At 43.4% G+C, this 19,433-nt stretch overlaps 1 protein-coding gene and 1 long non-coding RNA gene across 7 annotated transcripts in view; one reads left to right on the forward strand and one right to left on the reverse strand.

Moving 5' to 3' along the window:
- LOC134533628 (SET domain-containing protein SmydA-8-like) overlaps positions 1 to 19,433 on the reverse strand; it is a 106,678-nt gene that overhangs the window by 76,448 nt on the left and 10,797 nt on the right. For 3 of the 6 annotated variants that reach the window (XM_063371119.1, XM_063371118.1, XM_063371121.1), the window contains exon 2: positions 13,097 to 13,250. The exons of 1 other annotated variant lie outside the window; for it this stretch is intronic. In XM_063371119.1, the coding sequence (XP_063227189.1) occupies positions 13,097 to 13,246 (150 nt within the window). In that variant the 5' untranslated portion in view covers positions 13,247 to 13,250. The remainder of the gene's footprint in view (positions 1 to 13,096; positions 13,251 to 19,433) is intronic. 2 more of the 6 variants (XM_063371120.1, XM_063371122.1) reach the window with 2 other exon arrangements.
- On the forward strand, positions 1,301 to 4,781 carry LOC134533629 (uncharacterized). Its single transcript, XR_010075351.1, has 3 exons — positions 1,301 to 1,372; positions 2,825 to 2,927; positions 4,629 to 4,781. It is a non-coding gene; the product is annotated as an uncharacterized LOC134533629 (long non-coding RNA).

A 19,433-nucleotide genomic window follows, 5' to 3' on the forward strand; every position in this document is an offset into this window, starting at 1 on the left:
TCAGTATTATTAAAAACCCAGTATTACTCTTGTATGTGAAAGAATGTTTTACGTGAGGCTTTTGCCCAGGATTAAACGACATGTATGTAAATTCATTCTTGCTATTTAAACCTTTGCATCCATCCTTGGCTATAATTGTTAGATTACCTCTTTGAAAACCTTTTATTCAGCATAATTTATTCAGTATTTTTAGGATAGTGTTACACGCAGTTGAAGGTTCACGTGAATGTACTTCACCTGTTTACACTGTCCCATGAAGCTCATGGAAGCCTTCAATTGTTTTGTTGTATTTATCCCTAATAAACTGTTGTTGAATACCCCTGCCTCTAATTTCTTCACCCATAGTCCAACTATTAATAGTTGTCCGCAACAACTTAATTAATTTTTTATATTTGAACAATTTTTAATGTAAGGTGGCATCCAATATGGTGGTTGGTAAGTATTTTACAATCAAAATATTTACCTATAATGGGCAAGAAGTGAAGAATAATGAAAATTGTCACTATCACACACTAGCAAAATAAAACAATACAAGATAGCGACCAATATAGCTGCCATGATGTTTCAGTGTCAGGTATACCTTTGTTTAGCTTGAAAGCATCATTAATGAAGGTGGTAATTATTCAATTTGCTATTGATGGGTTTGAACCATAGTAGTCAAAGTTGATGACAGTCCTTATAATATTCCTTTTTTGTATTTTTAAAAAATGTTTTATATTTTTATATGTTTAATAAAACAATTTGTTTTATCCCGCAGCGGTATCAAACCGAGGCTCAAATCTTATTTATATAAACAAATAGTTTTAATTTTCTTTATATGTTGGAATCTATAACCCTGTCAATTCATTCACATACATGGCCTACACAGCCTACCCGAATATACCCATACAACACACATGGTTGCAGAAACGTTGCTGCTACGTCGCATAGTTGCATTTTGGTTGCAGGTACTTCTGCAACGTTGTGGCAACGTTCTAAATGTTACAAATATTTCATCCTAGCAGCAACGTTGTGGAAACGTGTCAGCAACTTCCCTTTTATAACGTTCAATTTGGCTGTTACTTTAATATCTAGTGTTAGAAAAATCCACACTGAAAACACTTTTTGTGGTATTATACACCTTTTTAAATATCACAGAATGACAATAAAATAGCTTTGAATAATTTCAGTAAACGTAAATTTTTCATATAATATTACTTTTGTTGTTGGCAGTATTAAAAGCTGGAACACGAAAAGGGAATTGTGGGTATGAAATGTTGTGAAAACATTTTGGCAACGTCGGAATGTAAAAAAGAATTTTATCTTTTTTCCTCGTGTGTGAATTGTGTATTGTCTGTAATAATACAAGTTTAGCTTTTGTTTTTGTGCTAAGGTATTTATGTTTTATGAATTTTCTTTTTACTTTGCATTTCCCTATCTACTTCTTGTGTTTTTAGTACGAAAGTTATGTAGTATATATAGTGTGTTCGGTAAATTGCGCTGTGTTACTTTTGTTAGGTTAGAAATGTACTGTCGGAGCAGTTTGTTTTGTAATGCGATTAATAATTGCTTAAGATTTTATCCTGTAAAGAGTTTGTTACTTCACGAATAATACGAAACATATTCACGGTTTCGTTAATACAAACCATTTATAGCAGGGTTATCATAAACAAGCTGTTGGTGTGGAAAGCAAAACTGCTACAACTTCGTTTTAAAAGTAAAATATGATGATATTATCCTTTGTATTTGTATTGTACCTTTGTTTTAATTATGTTTACTCTTCGAGTACTATTCTCCACAATTATTATTTTTTCTTTGAGTCTATATAAAATTTGTTTATGTAATATATTCAAACTTTTAAATATGGGTTATTGAAAATTACAATATGGTAAATATGCGATTTTGGAGGCTTTTCCCAAAAATTTTTTTAAAAATACGCCTGTACATTTTTTGAACTTTACAGACGTCCCTTTACCTACCTTGCGAAGAGCGTTGATATACCTCCTATAGTTTTTGAGAAATTGAATTTTTAAATTACGATACGTAGCGTATGTGATAATGCAATCTGCCATGATGTTTCTTAGACGTGTGGGACCACTTGTGTGTTAAAAAAGTTATAAAAATACGCCTATAAGAAGTTTTCATAATATTGTAACTCATTATTACTTTTAATTTCAGTTCCGCACCTCTACTACTTAATACTTTAACAAATGTTTTCTGTAACCCAAGGGTAGTGTTTAATTTTTGTTCCGTGTTGAAAAAATACAAAATATGTATTTAAAATGTGTCATTAAATATTTATGTAATTATGAACAAGCTTTATCAGGCTTCACATTAAATGCTTAATGCTTCATATTTGGTGACCGACTGACCAGAACTGTCAGTCATGATCCTAAAACTTACTTCAAAGTAGAAGATAAATGCAACATTTATAACATTATAGATCTTCACATGTAGGTGTTAGAGTGGGAAAGGGGGAAAGATGTGGGTGGGTAGTGGAAAGAGGTGGAAAGTTGGGTGGGTAGTGGAAAGAGGTATAGAGGTGGGTGGGTAGTGGAAAGAGGGATAGAGGTGCGTGGGTAGTGGAAAGAGGAATAGAGGTAGAAAGGTGGGTGGGTGGTGTTAGGTAGCCAAGTTTTATGTTGTAATCCAACTACGTAGCCCTCAACAGATATTTTGCTGGGGAGGCCAAGCACCTGCTGTTTCACTTGTTTTGTGTAATAGATATCCACATATTGAGATATCCACATACATAGTTTCTTACAATTTTGGTATAATTTACTGAATCCTTAACAAGTTACTGTGTTAATGTGACACATGTTTATTGACGTAAACTTTTTCTTAGGTGTTGTACGTTGTCATGATCGTGATGCTACTGAGAAGGCAGTAGGTGACAGAGTCGCTGCATGGCTAAAGCATGCAAGGACAAGATTCTCAAGGAGCATTCAGTATGTGAAATATTGATTATTATATGTACTATTCCAGTGTTTGTGCAACAATTGTTTTTATGTAGTCATCAATATACTACTCTCCTCTAAGGACAAAAAGGTGTAAAGTGTAAAAAAAGATGTACCTAATACAGAGCTGCTTTTTGCCACCCGAGGAAGTTGGTGTAAAATGCACAATATGTAACATGGGGGTTGTACTTTAAATACCTAACTGGATATCCTTGAAATTCTAGTAGTGAATAGTTTGTACTTGCGTGAATGTGTTCAGTATGAGTGAGTTGTAAATTTTATTTTCAGTGAAACAAAAAGTTAACTATTTATTTGAAAGACACCTATATTTACTTATGTATATGAGATTTAATTCTGAGAATAAATACCAGCACTCAAGTGTTACTTAATTCAAAGTTGTTGATTCTTTGTCAGTGGGAAGAGGAGAATGGGCCTTGAATTCACATGATTGTTAAGATTTTATTATGATGTTTCACCTCTCGTCCTTTTAATAAGAAATTTTAGAACTAGTGTGCTCTAGCCTAAGGCTAAAAAATGTAAGAACTAATTACCTACCGTTTTCGAGATAGGAATTTTTCTGTGTTTTTAAGAGACAAAATGTTGTTTCAAATAAAAAAGTCAGCACTTTTGAGACACAAATCTGTGTCTCAAAAGTGCTGACTTTTTTTTTGAAACGACATTTTGCCTCTTAAAAACACCGAAAAATTCCTGTAAACACGGATCTTAAGATCCGTGTTTACAATATGGTCATTACAAACTGCACTCAACTTTTAGTGTCATGTTTGGTGGGAATGTAAAATATTATTAGAAAATAATGTAAATTTGGCGTGTAACAGTTGTCTGCTATGCAGTTATACTCTGTATACTACACGACGAAAAAGTAATGCGAAGCAAGCACTGCACATGCACTACGAAAACATAATTGCATTTCTTTTTGTCTCTATCTGGAGAGATAAAAATAAATTTTAGTTTTATATTTTATCTGTGTAGAACAGAGAAAATGTGAGACTAAAAATGTCCTATTGTGTATTGATTGACCCTGTATGTTATCACAATGGAAGAAAGGCATTGGCTGTAAAACATCACCTGCTGTTGGTTATCACTGTTACTATGCTACCCTACACCCATTCCAAGCACCGTGAATGTATAATATCTGTGCTTAGCTTGGTATGCCTATGCTCCTATCTGCTACTATAGTAGCAGATAGGAGCATAGGCATAGCAAGCTAAGCACAGATTATACGTTCACAGTGCTTGGAATGGGTGTAGGGTAGCATGTGTTAATGTTGTGATCCGCAATGCCAACACGCCTGGTGCATGTGGACTTATTCACCCTACGTGCTTTATTCATTTTCATCCTTAAGATTTTACTTCTGTGCTCAGTCAATTCACACATTTAAATACTTTTAGTTTGTTTGCTTACCAGATGAATAGAGAGAGGGCTGAAATGCCATTTTGTGTTTACTCACGTAAATTGTAATCATATGTATTACTCTTGTTAGTAAAATTTTATCAAAAATACAATTATGGGAAATATATATTATTTCGTATGTTTCAATATTTTCTGATGCCAAAATTTAAAAAATCCGACCACCAACAATTCCTATCCATATGTATTGTTAATGCACTAAGTCAATAGGGAACTTTGTCACATTTTAGACTAAATTAATTTATTAATTTTTTTAATTTACAGGAAATCACGTTTACATGATGACACGTCTGCAGCAAGTGAAAGCAAGCTTACTTGAAAATGTAAATATGAAAACGGTTAAAAATTGTGCATATGAATGTATATGTAAATATGTGACAATATAAAAAAACAATAAATTGCAACCTTACAACTTAATTATAGAATGTTCAATTAATGATGTGCTTGTTTGTATGTATGTACCTCATTTGAATGGGCCCTTTTGTAAAACCATAACAAAAACAAATTTTAACTTGACCCATTCCTACTTTTAAGAAATTTACAATCCATATATACCTTGACAATTAATAAACCAAATTTGTAGCTGTAAGCAGTACAATACCAGTGAAACCCTGATGTAAAATTTCTGAAAAGAGCAGAAAAAATAAAAATGAAAAGGATTGTAAATTAGTGGTAATATTACATTTCGAGGAATGTTTTGCGATGTTATACATGTAAAGTGTGTTAAAAATTGAATGTTACAAACAGGAATTGCAAAACACAGGCTAAATAACTTGGTGACTCAGAAAAAAGTGTCACTGGCAGACAATGAACATATATAAACTGAAGTTGCCAGAAACGACAGTGGGACGTATTGGAAACAGTAACCTGTTGTCTTCAGGCAAGTACATATAGGGTGTTGGGGCACAAGTGCGTTACGATTACCAATATATAGCTACTTTCAGCTGTGCAGAAATTTCACTAATTAACCAAAACAATCATTAATACGTTTGATTTCTATAGTTTGTTGATATAATGCTTGGTTTAAATTTTTTTTTCTTGGTAATAAATGTACACAGTTTCTTCATTTGTTGTTTCAATATCAATATAATTGCAATGTTAAAAATACTGCACCTTGAATCAAATTTAGAATTTCTATGTCCTAAAGATTCCACTTAGAATTATGTGACAACCTCACATCTGCAAAGTTGTGGCTATGTCCTACTTGCAACGTTGTGATGGTTCACTTGCAATGTTATAGTAGGGACACATGCAATGTTGCCGCAACGACGCACTTGCAACGTTGCAGCAACATCCTGCTTACAACATTGCAGCAACATCCTGCTTACAACGTTGCAGCAACATGCTGCTTACAACGTTGCAGCAACATGCTGCTTACAACATTGCAGCAACATCCTTCTTACAACGTTGCAGCAACATCCTTCCAACAACGTGAGGCGTTTGCCACGCCTCCATTAACTTTACTTTTATTATTTGTTTGTTTTAACGTCCTTTTAATTTGGTAATTAATTATATAATATGTTATGATAGATTGTTTGGCACTTGGTTCATTTTCGTCCTGAAGATTGATTAAAACAAAAGCATTACGGACATTCGCGGCGCTGCGCTTGTGTGTGTTTCCGCGAGCCAACACCGCGCGGCGCGCTGAGCCTTATGACGTCATGGTGACGCGTTAACCTGCGACGGTCTGCGGCTGGCGAGCGGGGAGACGGTGCTGGCGGCTGGAGGGAGTCGACTACGGCTCGTCGGGTGCAGGCGTGTTGCGCCGCTGCTAAAATGGAAAAGGCTGTTCCATTCACCTACGCATCGACCAGTGCCCAGCCCGGGTTATCGTCCACCATGCTGCGCAACTACAAGTAAGCCTCGACGCAACCGCTATTAACAACCGGGCACCGGGTTGGTTTTTTAAGGAAAAACTATGAGCAGAGAGACTTGACTGATCATAAACTCAAATTCATTATCTTGCTAGTTTCTTGAATCGTAATGTGGCGAAATAAACTCTACTTCTCCTTTTTACGCTACGTGAGAATTTACGTAAACTGCAAGCCAGACTTATCACGTTGCTGTGGTGCGGGATGTGAGACTCGCATAATTACGTCGAAACGAGAGTCCGGTTAGACCAGAATATTCGGAATTGTGCCTAAACAACATTTATAGACAATTACGTCATCCAGGAGTATAATCAACGGACCTGTTAGGGAAAAACTTATCCTTTCTAAATGTTTGTAAAATTACCCGTAATATAGTGTTTATAATATGTGATTACATTAGATGTCCTTTTCTTTAATGCGAGATCTAGATCTTCTGCAGATTTGTGTTAATGGTTCTGTATTTTAATGTACCAAGCCGATGCCAAGCAGGAATATTAAATCGTAAACAGGCAGTGATGTTTTTAATTATTATCCAGGTCATTCTTTTTTGCCTAGGGACCGTACTTCTCACTGCATTTAGTTGGTACACCCTTCTGCGGCTCCCGACTTTAAACTCGAGCGCCTTAAGTAAGGCCTCAAAACTGCGCTACTCTGCTAGTCAGAGTCGCAGACGCGGTAGTTTTCGGTGTTTAAGATACTTATTGATTTTTTATATCACCAGTATGGCATTGGCTTGGATATATAAATTACATAAAGAGGAGATAATGACTAATTTAAGAGCTGCGTCAGTCGAGCACAGTGCGGGCGAAAGCATAGATGTTTTAAGACAGAAGTTTGTGGCGCATTTGAAAGGAGAAAGAGTTTCGTGGCAAACGGAACAGGCAGAAGCGAGTGGGTCTGGCTCGCTTAGTACAAGTTTTCTAAAAAATAAGTTTGCTTTGCGATCATTAGAAAATGTTCCGAAACTGCAGTCAGCAAATGTAGAGGATATATTAGAGTTTTGCATGGCCGTAGACAAGCTAGCTAACGCAAATTATTTTTCCAATGAGAGCGATTTAATTTTAGCTGTTGCTTCGCGTTGCACAGGCTTAGCTTACGATATACTCATTGCGCGTTATAAGAGTCATATGTCCTGGGTTGATTGCAAGGAGGCGTTATGGGAAAATTTATGTCCTTGTAGAGTTAGAGAGGAACTTATAATAGAGAAAACCCGTCGTTTTCAAAGAAAAGGGGAAAAAACTTTGAGTTATGTACATGACATTTTGGACCATGGTTCGGCCCTTAATGTCCAAATGAGGGAAATGGAGTGGATACGGTTAGTCTTAGAAAACTTGCATCCCCACATTAGGAGGGAGTGTAGCTTTGTGGAGAGGCCCACCAGCTTGTTCGATATTAGTAATTGGGCGGTGGAGGTGGATAATGTGTGTTGGGTTTCCGATTTATGCGAAGAGGAGGAAAAATCAAACATTTTAAAAGAGGGTGAAAGTAGCGTGGGGATAAATGGGGAAGCGGACTTGAATGTCACGAGAGTGGATAGGTGCAGTGAAGTTGATAAGGTGGGTGTAAAGTCCGAAATTTCAGCATATGATCAAAGTAATAAATATAAAATTAGAAAGAAGTGCTATGCATGTGGCAGTGAGAGGCATCTCATCGCTAAATGCGCAGAGAAGAAGCAGAGTAAAGGTCAGGGGAATAACGTTAGACGAGTGTGTGGGTTTTGTGGCAAGTGGGGGCATTTGTCTCGCAATTGTTTACAAAAAAAAAGGGTTAGCGGGTTTCGTTTTGAAAATAAGCATCGTCTGGCGGTATTGAAAGCTAGAAGTAATATGTGTGTCAGGGTAAGTTTTTATGAGGAGATAGTCTCGGGTTTAATTGATACCGGGGCTAGCAATTCATTTGTACAGCAGGCGTTTTTGAGTAGGTTAATAACGAGACATCCCGAACTAAAAAAAAATTTAAAAACGGAGCCAGGGTTTGAGGTACATTTGGCTGACGGGAAAAGCCGGAAAATCTCCTTGAAAGTACGTTTGCACTTTAAAATAGGAAATTTTGCCTGGACACGTGATTTTTGGGTAATGCCTGGACTACTCGAAGAATTGATTTTAGGATGGGATTTCTTAAAGGGCACGGGAGCTATAGTGGATTGTAAGAATAGGAGGTTATGCTTCGCGTTTGATAAAAAAGTCAAAATTAGTCTTGAGGCACCCAAGAATAAATTTGAAGTTTGTTGCGGAGGTTTAAAGGGGGTGGAGGAACACTTAACAGAAAAACAAAAGGACGAAATCAGGGATATTTGTTTTCGTTATCCCGATGTAATTACGGAAAAGGTGGGAAAATGTGAATTGATGCCGTACCGGATTGAATTAATTGATCAACGTCCGGTGAGGTGTGTGCCCTATCAATGTGCACCTCCCAAAATGCTAGTTTTTCGGGAAATCATAGATGATTTACTTAAGCAAAATGTTATAGAAGAAGCGAGTTCAGAGTACGCTTCACCCGCCTTTTTAGTAAAAAAAAAAACACCGGGGAAGTTTCGCTTAGTCTTGGACTACCGAATCTTGAATGATCGCATAAAACTAGATGGTTTCCCGCTGCCCAAGGTGGAAACTGTGCTGCAATATTTGGGGCAAGCGAAATATTTTACGGTGTTAGACCTTAATGCTGCTTTTCACCAATGCATGTTGGAGGAGAGTAGCAAGAAGTTCACGGCTTTTGTTACCCCGTGGGGACAGTACCAATGGAAAAGAGTGCCTTTCGGGGTAAATTTTGGCTCACAATGCTTATCGCGTATCTTATCTTACATTCTGAAAGAATATCAATTTAAAAATGTCATTAGTTTTCTGGATGACATCTGTATATTTTCTAATTCTTTCGAGGAACACTTGGAACATGTGGAAGGGGTTTTGCAAAAATTACGAGGTGCAGGGTTAACAGTCAATCCTGAAAAAGTTTGTTGGGCCAGAAAGACAATTCGGTTCCTGGGTTTCATTGTTGGGGAAGGAAAAATTGTAATGGACCCTGACAAAATTGAGGCCATTGTAAATTTCGCGAGACCTCGTAATGTTAAAGGCATTATGAGATTTTTGGGCATGATGGGCTATTTTAGCCGCTTTATTGAGAACTATGCGGATTTGTGCTACCCTTTAAATAATTTAAGAAAAAAAGGGGTTATTTTTAATTGGGGTGAGGTAGAGGAGGCCGCTTTTCTCGGTTTGAAAAAAGCCATTTCCCACCCACCGGTGTTAGCGTTACCAGATTTCCAGAGGCGATTTGTAGTGCAGGTTGACGCTTCGAGTGTCGCGTTAGGCGCGGTTCTCTTGCAAGATTTTGGCAAGGGTCTACAACCCATTATGTTTGCTGGAAGAACACTTAATAGACATGAAAAAGGTTATAGCACATATGAAAAGGAAGCCCTTGATTGCGTGTATGCTTTGGAACGTTTTGACACTTATCTAGAGCATGACGAATTTGACCTTTACACGGACAATCAGGCTTTGACCTGGTTGTTTTCGCATCCGAGACAACTAGGGAAAATAGGGCGGTGGGTAATGAGGCTCACTCGGTTTCGGTTCAAAATAATTCATGTAAAGGGAAAGGACAATGTGGTCGCGGATGCCCTTTCGCGGATGTTTGAGGAGGAAGGCGGTGAACAGGATTTGGAAGACGAGAGTGAAGTAATCAGGTGTGGGCGTTTTACTGTGGAGCCAGAACTATTCAACAAAGTAGAGGAGGTGTTAGAACAAGATTTGGAAGGGCAAAATATAATGCGAGATTTACTGCAGGGCAAGAATAAGAATTTCGTGTTAGTGAAGCATAGATTATATTATCAACAAAGTGGGAAAGAGAAAAGACTTTATATTCCTAAGCTCTTACGGCCTATGGTGCTAAAATATTATCACGATAGTGCGTTTGGGGGTCATGGAGGAGTGGACAAGACATATCATAAATTGAGAGATGAAGTCTATTGGGCGGATATGAAAAGAGATGTGCAAAATCATGTTAACACGTGTGAAAGTTGCCTGTTAAGTAAACAAACCGTAAATTCGAAATTGGGTAAATACTCCGTTTCTCTGCCCACGCGTCCCTGGGAGAAGGTTTTCATAGATATTTTTGGTCCTTTGCCTCGATCTCGAGAGGGAAATAATTGTCTTTTGATTATTGTGGATGGTTTCACTAAATTTAATTTTTTTTTACCTTTATCTGACATGAAAGCGGCAAGAATTGTCAAGGCTCTTACGCAAAGAATATGGCAAATTTTTGGAGCACCTGAGAATGTGGTTTCTGACAATGCGGCCTATTTCAATAGTCAAATATTTGGGAACATGTGTTTTCGTTGGGGAATTTGCCACATTAACACCAGCCCGCATTATCCTTGCCCAAACCTGGTAGAAAGAGTGAATAAAAATATCAAGATTGCACTTACTATTTATCATCATCAAGACCATCGCCAGTGGGATGAAAATTTGGATATGCTGAGTTTAGGATTTAACATGGCTAAACATGACGCCACTCATTTCACTCCCGCCGAATTATTTCTGGGGCGGAAAATACCACACCCTCTTTTAAATGTTTGGGGTATAGGAGAGGAATTATGGGCGATCAGTAGTCCACGGTTATTAGAAGGTAAATGGGTAGAAGCTATAAAAAATCTCCAGAACGCTCAGAATAAGGTTGCGAAACAATATAATAAGGGGCGCTTGGAAAATCCTTTTAAGGTGGGAGACTGGGTGCTCTGCAAAAGTTTTCCCATCAGTAACAAAGCGCTGCACAAAACCGCTAAATTAGAGTTTTCTTACCAGGGGCCTTACAAGGTGATAAGGCATTTAGGGGGAGTAACCGTTCTTTTGCAGCGTGTGGACAAAAGTTTTGAGACACGTAAGGCACATATTAGTCATCTTAAGAGGTTCACACCCGATCAAAGTAAATGATTGTTTTTGCCCTTTTTAGTCATGTGAATAGAGATTTTTTTTGAAGTATGTTGTTGTTTGTTAACGAGTAAACGGGAAAGTGGCACAAAGCATTGTTTGGTCTTAATTATTGTTTTACTTTGTCTTTCTCATGTGTTTTTCTTCGCGTGTTTTTTCTCACTGTGTGCTTTTTTTCTTCTTGCTTTTCTTTGAGGTCTGTTGCTTGAATGGCGTGTTTTGAGTGCTTCCCCGTTTTCTCGCCTTATAGTGGCTTGAAGCTACCTAAATTTTTTTTGTTTTGGGTGTTAAATTTAGTTTTTTTTTAAGGGGGGGATATTGAGGCGTTTGCCACGCCTCCATTAACTTTACTTTTATTATTTGTTTGTTTTAACGTCCTTTTAATTTGGTAATTAATTATATAATATGTTATGATAGATTGTTTGGCACTTGGTTCATTTTCGTCCTGAAGATTGATTAAAACAAAAGCATTACGGACATTCGCGGCGCTGCGCTTGTGTGTGTTTCCGCGAGCCAACACCGCGCGGCGCGCTGAGCCTTATGACGTCATGGTGACGCGTTAACCTGCGACGGTCTGCGGCTGGCGAGCGGGGAGACGGTGCTGGCGGCTGGAGGGAGTCGACTACGGCTCGTCGGGTGCAGGCGTGTTGCGCCGCTGCTAAAATGGAAAAGGCTGTTCCATTCACCTACGCATCGACCAGTGCCCAGCCCGGGTTATCGTCCACCATGCTGCGCAACTACAAGTAAGCCTCGACGCAACCGCTATTAACAACCGGGCACCGGGTTGGTTTTTTAAGGAAAAACTATGAGCAGAGAGACTTGACTGATCATAAACTCAAATTCATTATCTTGCTAGTTTCTTGAATCGTAATGTGGCGAAATAAACTCTACTTCTCCTTTTTACGCTACGTGAGAATTTACGTAAACTGCAAGCCAGACTTATCACGTTGCTGTGGTGCGGGATGTGAGACTCGCATAATTACGTCGAAACGAGAGTCCGGTTAGACCAGAATATTCGGAATTGTGCCTAAACAACATTTATAGACAATTACGTCATCCAGGAGTATAATCAACGGACCTGTTAGGGAAAAACTTATCCTTTCTAAATGTTTGTAAAATTACCCGTAATATAGTGTTTATAATATGTGATTACATTAGATGTCCTTTTCTTTAATGCGAGATCTAGATCTTCTGCAGATTTGTGTTAATGGTTCTGTATTTTAATGTACCAAGCCGATGCCAAGCAGGAATATTAAATAGTAAACAGGCAGTGATGTTTTTAATTATTATCCAGGTCATTCTTTTTTGCCTAGGGACCGTACTTCTCACTGCATTTAGTTGGTACACCCTTCTGCGGCTCCCGACTTTAAACTCGAGCGCCTTAAGTAAGGCCTCAAACGTTGCAGCAACATCCTGCTTACAACATTGCAGCAACATCCTGCTCACAACAGCGCAGCAACGTACCTCTTGCAACGTTGCAGAAGTGGGACATTTAAATGTTGTATCAACGTTGCCACAACGTTCTCTCAACGTTACTGAACGTTGCAGCAACGTCGCAACTTTTAATGGCAACGTTACGGCAACGTTTTTACAACGTTTCTGTGTTGTATGGGTATATATATACCGTAATGCTGAAAACATCTTTCATAACAAGCAATGAAGAAATTTTACCTTGCTACATACCAAAACCAGAAAAAAAAATCATTGGCTTCATTCCGGATCGAATCCAGGTCACATAAACGAAAACGTCTAAGCTAGTGATGATTCCTATTGAAGGATTAAAATTATTATTTCCCAAAAGTTTGAAATGGTAATATTGTGAGTTATGTGAAGTCATTTACAAACAACTATGTTTAAAACAAATCTAACAGCTGCTTGGCGAAACTGAACTGAGTCGCTACAGAGTCTCGTGATGCTAACATCGACTTGCAATTACCTTGAAGCACAGAGGTTTGCATTGCTGGCGATGTGCTTTCCAGTCGGTCCTTTGGTGGTCACGTGAGCAGTAGTAGGTGACGTGGCAGGCTCCGCAGCGCTGATTGGCCGGCTGTGTACACACCGCGCAAGTCTCCACCCCCATGACCATCTGCCTGCGCACAACACACTTTACTTTACGCACTCAGAGAATATACACTCAGATGCCGGGTAAATTGTTCAAGTTTGACTGTAATTTTATTGATTTGCTCAGACATTAGTTGTAATAAGCATTGCAGTATTCTGGAAACTTAATTTGAGACTATATTATTAAAGCTCCATTTCGTATAGGGATTATGCTACCATATTTACTAACTGTAAAAGCTATTATGTAAGTTCTAAACCATCACTTTTATTCATTGGTGAATGTTAAAATTCTAATTAGCTGTTCGTTGAATATTGTTTACAGGTATTATATTGATGCCGTCCCCGCTACCTCTGACTATTTAGACGTGATTTTTGCTCGGGTTCGTGATCTCAGGGAAGGTCCGGCCTTGTGGCTAGAGGTAGGGGTCAACGCAGTAGGGCCCCCCGAGCTGTTATGGCCACTCGCGACGCCTGAAGAATAACACAAAGCTTCTGAAAGATAGTTGGTGAATTTAATACAGCACAGCCCAATACATGGTGCTGCCCGTTCTGGCCGTAACGGTTTGCCCGACGCGACTAGTCACACGCGCAGCTCACTTCCTCAGTGGCGGCTCACGATTTTAATGCGCGCGAGGGGCGGACTTGTACACGTGATGCGATAGTTACAAAAATACACTCTGACATGACGAACGATATCTTGACGAACAATACACTTCACTATTACCTAACACTTAATAAACTGGGCTAGTGGCACGTAGGCCCAAGTCTCCGGCGACTCTACGTGATACCTAGTTATGTCCCAGGGACTGAATCGTTATTATGTTCGATGGCACGCATCGCCTGCTGGCTGCCCCGTGCGGGCCAAAACTAGGTAGCCTGTAGGCTAAGTTGGGGCGTGAAGCGCCGACGTAAATTCACGTAAACTCCCCACAGTACTTACGTATGACGTAGAGCACTCATCTTGGAGCACTGATTTAATTAAGTTAAATACCTCATGGTAAATTGAGGCCGACCGCGGAACTGTACGTAAAAGGTTGAAAAGATATTACACAATTGAAAAATACATGTCGGTGAAAGCAAAGGTTGATGGTTCCGCGTTGCGCGCAGGCTGCCGGCCTGGTTGAGCTCTCGAAGGACACTGCCGGTGTCGCCGCGCGCGACCCCCCTCCCCCGCCAGCCCTCCCGCGGAAACGTGTGAATTTCGCGGGAAACTGAACCGGCCAGGTTCGGGACAAATCGCACAGTGAAACATGATTTTTCAAGAACTAATTGATGAAAAATAATGTTTAATAAAACCTGTGGAAAAATATAATTAAAATAATTTGTTGTAGTGCGGCGGAAGGATATGCCACACCCGGCCGGATCCTTCCGCCGGCACAGCACTCGTTGCATGGCGTTCGCCTCGTCGCACGCACTACCCTTTGCTGCGCGCACGGGCGCGTTCGGTGCACACGCTTTTGCGAGACGTTGATGAGGCATAGCGGTCTATGCGACAGAGGAGCATTGGCGGTCGGCGTCAAATGCCCCCCCTTCTCTGAGACCGCTATGTGCATCAACGCCTCGCTTCACACGCTGAGCACTTCACTGACGTTCGCCGCACTGCGAGCCCTACACTACGCGGTGGAGTGGTGGTGTGTTGTGATGTAATGATTCTGCCCTGAATACCTCTCCCACTCAATGAATGACAAGGGGTTACGCCCTGACCCGTGTCCTTTACCCCCCTGGGACTGGGCAGCGACTTGCGCCTCTTCTAGCTCAATATGGTGACAAGTGGGTGGGGGGGTCAGTGTGGTCGGGGCGTGACATGGTAGTGGAATGGATGACGTGGACGGGGGGGATGATATGGGTCGGGCCCCGAGTGTTGGCACCACTGGAACGCCCCCTACGGGCTGCGCCCGGGTGGAGTAGCTCGACGGGGACCTGGACCACTCGTACTCCGCCAGGTAGGCCGAGGGTCGACGGGCCCTCGGTGGTCGTGTGGTGGGGACTGTGCTGGTAGGGGTCTCCACTGGGCAGAGTGTGGTAGGTTCCCTCGTGTCCGGTTGGGTGGTCGGGCAACTCGCCTCCAGGGCGGGGACAGGAGCGAACTCTACCAGCTCGCCGTCGTCCGCGCAGCACGTCCTGACCGGGGCCCGACGTCGGCGCGTGGGGCGCCTATGCCTACTGTCCGGTGCCTCCTCCCCGTCCTCGGGCTCGTCCACGGATACCCGGAACGTGGCGTCCGCCAGGCTGAGGTCCAGCGGCCACAGGGGCTCGTCGTCCTCCCCCTCAGAGACCTCTTCCCCCTCCTCGTCAGGAAACCAGACCAACGGACTCCCCACCTCCGCGGGGACGTGCGGAACTGTGGCCAGCGGCACCGGGGACCTGCTCGGGGTGTCCCGGAGGTCGGGTTGGTTGCACTCATGTGCCTGATCAGGGCTACCCACGTCTGTGTCGCCCGTGTGCATGTCCCCCCGGGTGGTGGGCTCAGGTGCTGCTCCTTCCCGCGGCGTATCTGTGGCTTCCTGGAGTGTGGGGGATGGTGAAGAGGGGGTCCTTGGGCCAACTCTGACTCCGTGCGTGACTAAGCGCAGGTCGTCCCGGTGCACTTTAGCGGGCCGCCCCCTTGGCGTCTGGACCGCATAGGATGAGGGGCCCGTCCTCCACAGGACCTCCCGCGGCTCCGACCATCGGGGCGCTAGCCCCGCACAAAAGTTACGCGCCCCGGACGACAAGTGGTGCTGCCTGACATACACCAGCTGACCTGGCTGGATCGGGGGTGGAGGTTGACTACTCAAAGGCGTGTGGGCCTCCAGGAATTGGGCCTGTTGTTGTCTGGCGTGCTCCCTCCCCTCCTCACGATTTGGGCACGCCACCGTGCGCATGGCGACATCGGCCACCCTGCTTTCCCCGGGCAACGCCAAGTTTTTCCCGTACAGGAGCTAGGCAGGGGAATGACTGGTGACGGCGTTGGTGCGGCGCCGGAGACAGTACAACAGTTTCAGCAGGTGGACGTCCCACTTGGAGTGGTCGTCCCCCAACCTCAGCCGCAGCTGCGCCTTGACCTCCTGGTTCCTCCTCTCAGTGGGGTTGGCCTGGGGATGGTAAATGGGGGTGGTGTGGTGGTCGAGACCCCATCGGCGACAGTCAGCTCTCCAGCGCCTCCCGCTGAACTGACAGCCGTTGTCCGTCAACAGCACGCGCGCGAAACCATACCGCGGGAATATCTCGTGGTCCAGCAGGGCGGCTATGGTTCCGGCGCGCACGTTGGACACCGGGAAGGCCTCGACCCACCGGGTGAAAATGTCTGTGATGACGACCAAGAACCTCCTTCCCCGGGTGGTCCGTGGGTAGGGCCCCATTATGTCCAGGGCCAGGGTGTGAAACGTGTCGCGGGGCCGGCGGGGGCGCTGCTGCTCCACCCCGTCAGACCGCCTCGTCTTCCTCTGCTGGCACTGCTGGCAGCGCCGCACCAGGTCCCGTACGTCCCGCGTCACCCCCGGCCAATGGAAGGTCTTACGGACGTCTAACTGTGTCTGGTGCGCACCCGGGTGTCCCGACAGCTCGTGCGTGTGGTGGAAGCCCATGACCTGCTCACGGGCACCGAGCGGCACATGAAGGCGCCAGGCGTCCATGTCCCCTGGTACCCGGGTCTCCAACACCCCATCTACGCACCTTTGGTAGGGGTGAGCCTGCTCCCCACATGACCGCACCTCGGCCTGTGTGGGGTCGTCTGTCCACTGGGCCTGTTTCACGAATTCCACTAATTCGCTCAGGGTCTCCACAGGCAAGCCCCATCCAGGTTCTATGGGAGTTACGAGCCTTGTGGTTTTGGTTTGGGGATGGCATTCTGATCCAGGTTCGTCGGCTCCAGCTGGCAGTCTGGTAAAGTTAAGTGGTCGCTCGTAGATTTACGAGCAATCCCTAGAATTCCCCAATCTGAAACAGGTGGATGCATGAGCAGGGTTTAATCTGCTCTGGTACGAGTTTGGAGAGCTAGTAGAGGCTTGGCTAAGGCCTCGGTTGGATGACAGGCTATCTGCAAGCACCGATTGGTATATAAGTGGGGGTTTGCAAAATGTGAGAGGTAAAGATAGGTGCCAGGTGGTAACGTGCTGGAGGGTATGTCAGTAAGGATGCCACTGGTTTGCTGACGATGTTACTGGGTGGTGCTGATGCTGGGATGGGCTCCTCAGCCTCTCGACGTAGCCCTTCAATGCACCAGATCACTGAATGGGCTAGGATGCAGGTGGTGCAGATACTGGGATTAGCCCGTCATGGAGTGTACATGCCGGTCTGCGAGGGTTTAGAAAATTGCGCATTTGAAAATATGTGAGGCAAAAGCTTTAACATAAATGCGAGTTGTTGCTCCCTTGGTTATCTATTTCACTGCAGTTTCACTTTCAGTACTGTTGAGCTGGTAGGTAATGTTGGATATGTTACATGAAAGATATTCATGCTCGTAGCATCGCTGACACCAGTATCTCTGTTTATGATATATTTAATGTTACTGTTGTAGGTGATAGGTCAGACTGAGACGAAAACCTATCATTGCTTATGGTCCTGGTGTCATACAGGTCTTCACTGTTAATTCTACTGCCTCTATCAAGTCCGAGTAAGAATTAACAGTTAACGGGATAAAAGAGCCAGTCCTGTCAGTCATTATCCGGTAGAGCGCGCGGGTGTCGCGAATGTGCTGCGCTCGGCTGATTTTCTAGCATAACAAATAAAGATTTTCAAGTTGGCAGCCATGACTAAAATTGCAACAGTTACACAACACTACAAAATGGTGGCCATGGCATCTTAATTGGCAAGGTTAAAACCTCAGCGGCTTATGGCGGTTTTCTTTTAGGACTAATAAGCCACTTTTGGGGATTTTAAAGTCGTGGGCATTTTTTTAGGACGAAATCGGGAAATTTTTCTTCAAAACGGGAATTTTTCCCTTGAAATAGGGAATTTTTTTTTGAGATTTTATTTGACATTTTTCTAAACAACTGGAATTTTTGGCAAATTTTGGTTAAAATGAGCCAATTCTGAATCATTCTTGGCAAATTATGAAGTTCAAGATCAAAGGTCAAGGTCATCCAAGATGGCCACCTCGATGTCAGATACTAAGATGGCAGACATCGGCTCCGGCTCAGACTCCAAATCCAGAACACAGGTCTCGGACATACATTTGTATACTACTGATACCCATAGTAATAACCAAATAACCAAAATATAAACTGAACATTAAAAATAAATTCAAACACTGATGCAGTACAAATTAGACAGTCACAGTGGTTTCCCCCCCTTTTTCTTTGTTGACCCAGCGCTCTTAGCCGTTAGGCCCTACCGCCCTAGGGCCCCCGTGGGCATGGATGCGGATACGCCGCATACGCAACCAGGAAGAGCATTAGAGCTTTTGGCTATGCAAAGAGACTGAGGCTACCCATCCCAGCTTATGCACCACCTCCAGCCCCCTACTCCACTCAGCTCACCAGCAAGTTGGATGCTCCCTTAGCCCTCTGGAGTTGTCATCACTTCTGGCGCCTACCCCAGTCTCCCGCCTCACACTGGGACTCCTCAATCACCCAGCAAACCCACGGTCCGGTGGAGGCCTACCCAACCTCTTCCATCTGTCCAGGCTGGTAACCGGAGCTGTCCTCGTCGCTCACAACGTCAGCACGTCAAAGGGCTAGGGAACCCTGATACCTACCCCTAAAGCACTCGGGGCACCACTCCCAAGTACGAGTCCTTCCCAACAAGAATCCTGGGCCTTAGAGGAAACCTCAGCGGGGCACCATTCAAACATGGTGGATTCTCCCCGTACTACGACCAACTTTTGGTCTACTCGGCAGACTGTTCGCCGGTAGCTTGACCAGACCATCAAGCTTCAGAGTGCAGCCACGGGGTGTCCTTGTCGCCTCGGAAAACCCTCCGACCCGCCATACCTCGGCCCGACGGGTTTACAGCCGGTTAAGGCCCGGATGTGACTGCATTCGTCGGGCGACGACCGCCGTCAGCCCCAGCTGGAAAATGGGAAAAACAGTGCCTGGGCAGGAGGCACCTAGGGGTTGCCTCAATACCTCCACCGACTACTGGGCTAAAGGGGAAATCTCGCTGAGCAGTTTACAGCCCGTTTTTAGGCCCGGTCGCACGACACCATAACCACCATACCCAGTCCTTCCTTTACCATGGGGCCTGATCCATTCACTAAGGGGCCCTTTGGGGACCGATGCACCGAGGCTCAG

This window comes from Bacillus rossius, chromosome 7 (assembly GCF_032445375.1).
Source record: "Bacillus rossius redtenbacheri isolate Brsri chromosome 7, Brsri_v3, whole genome shotgun sequence".
NCBI lineage: Eukaryota > Metazoa > Arthropoda > Insecta > Phasmatodea > Bacillidae > Bacillus > Bacillus rossius.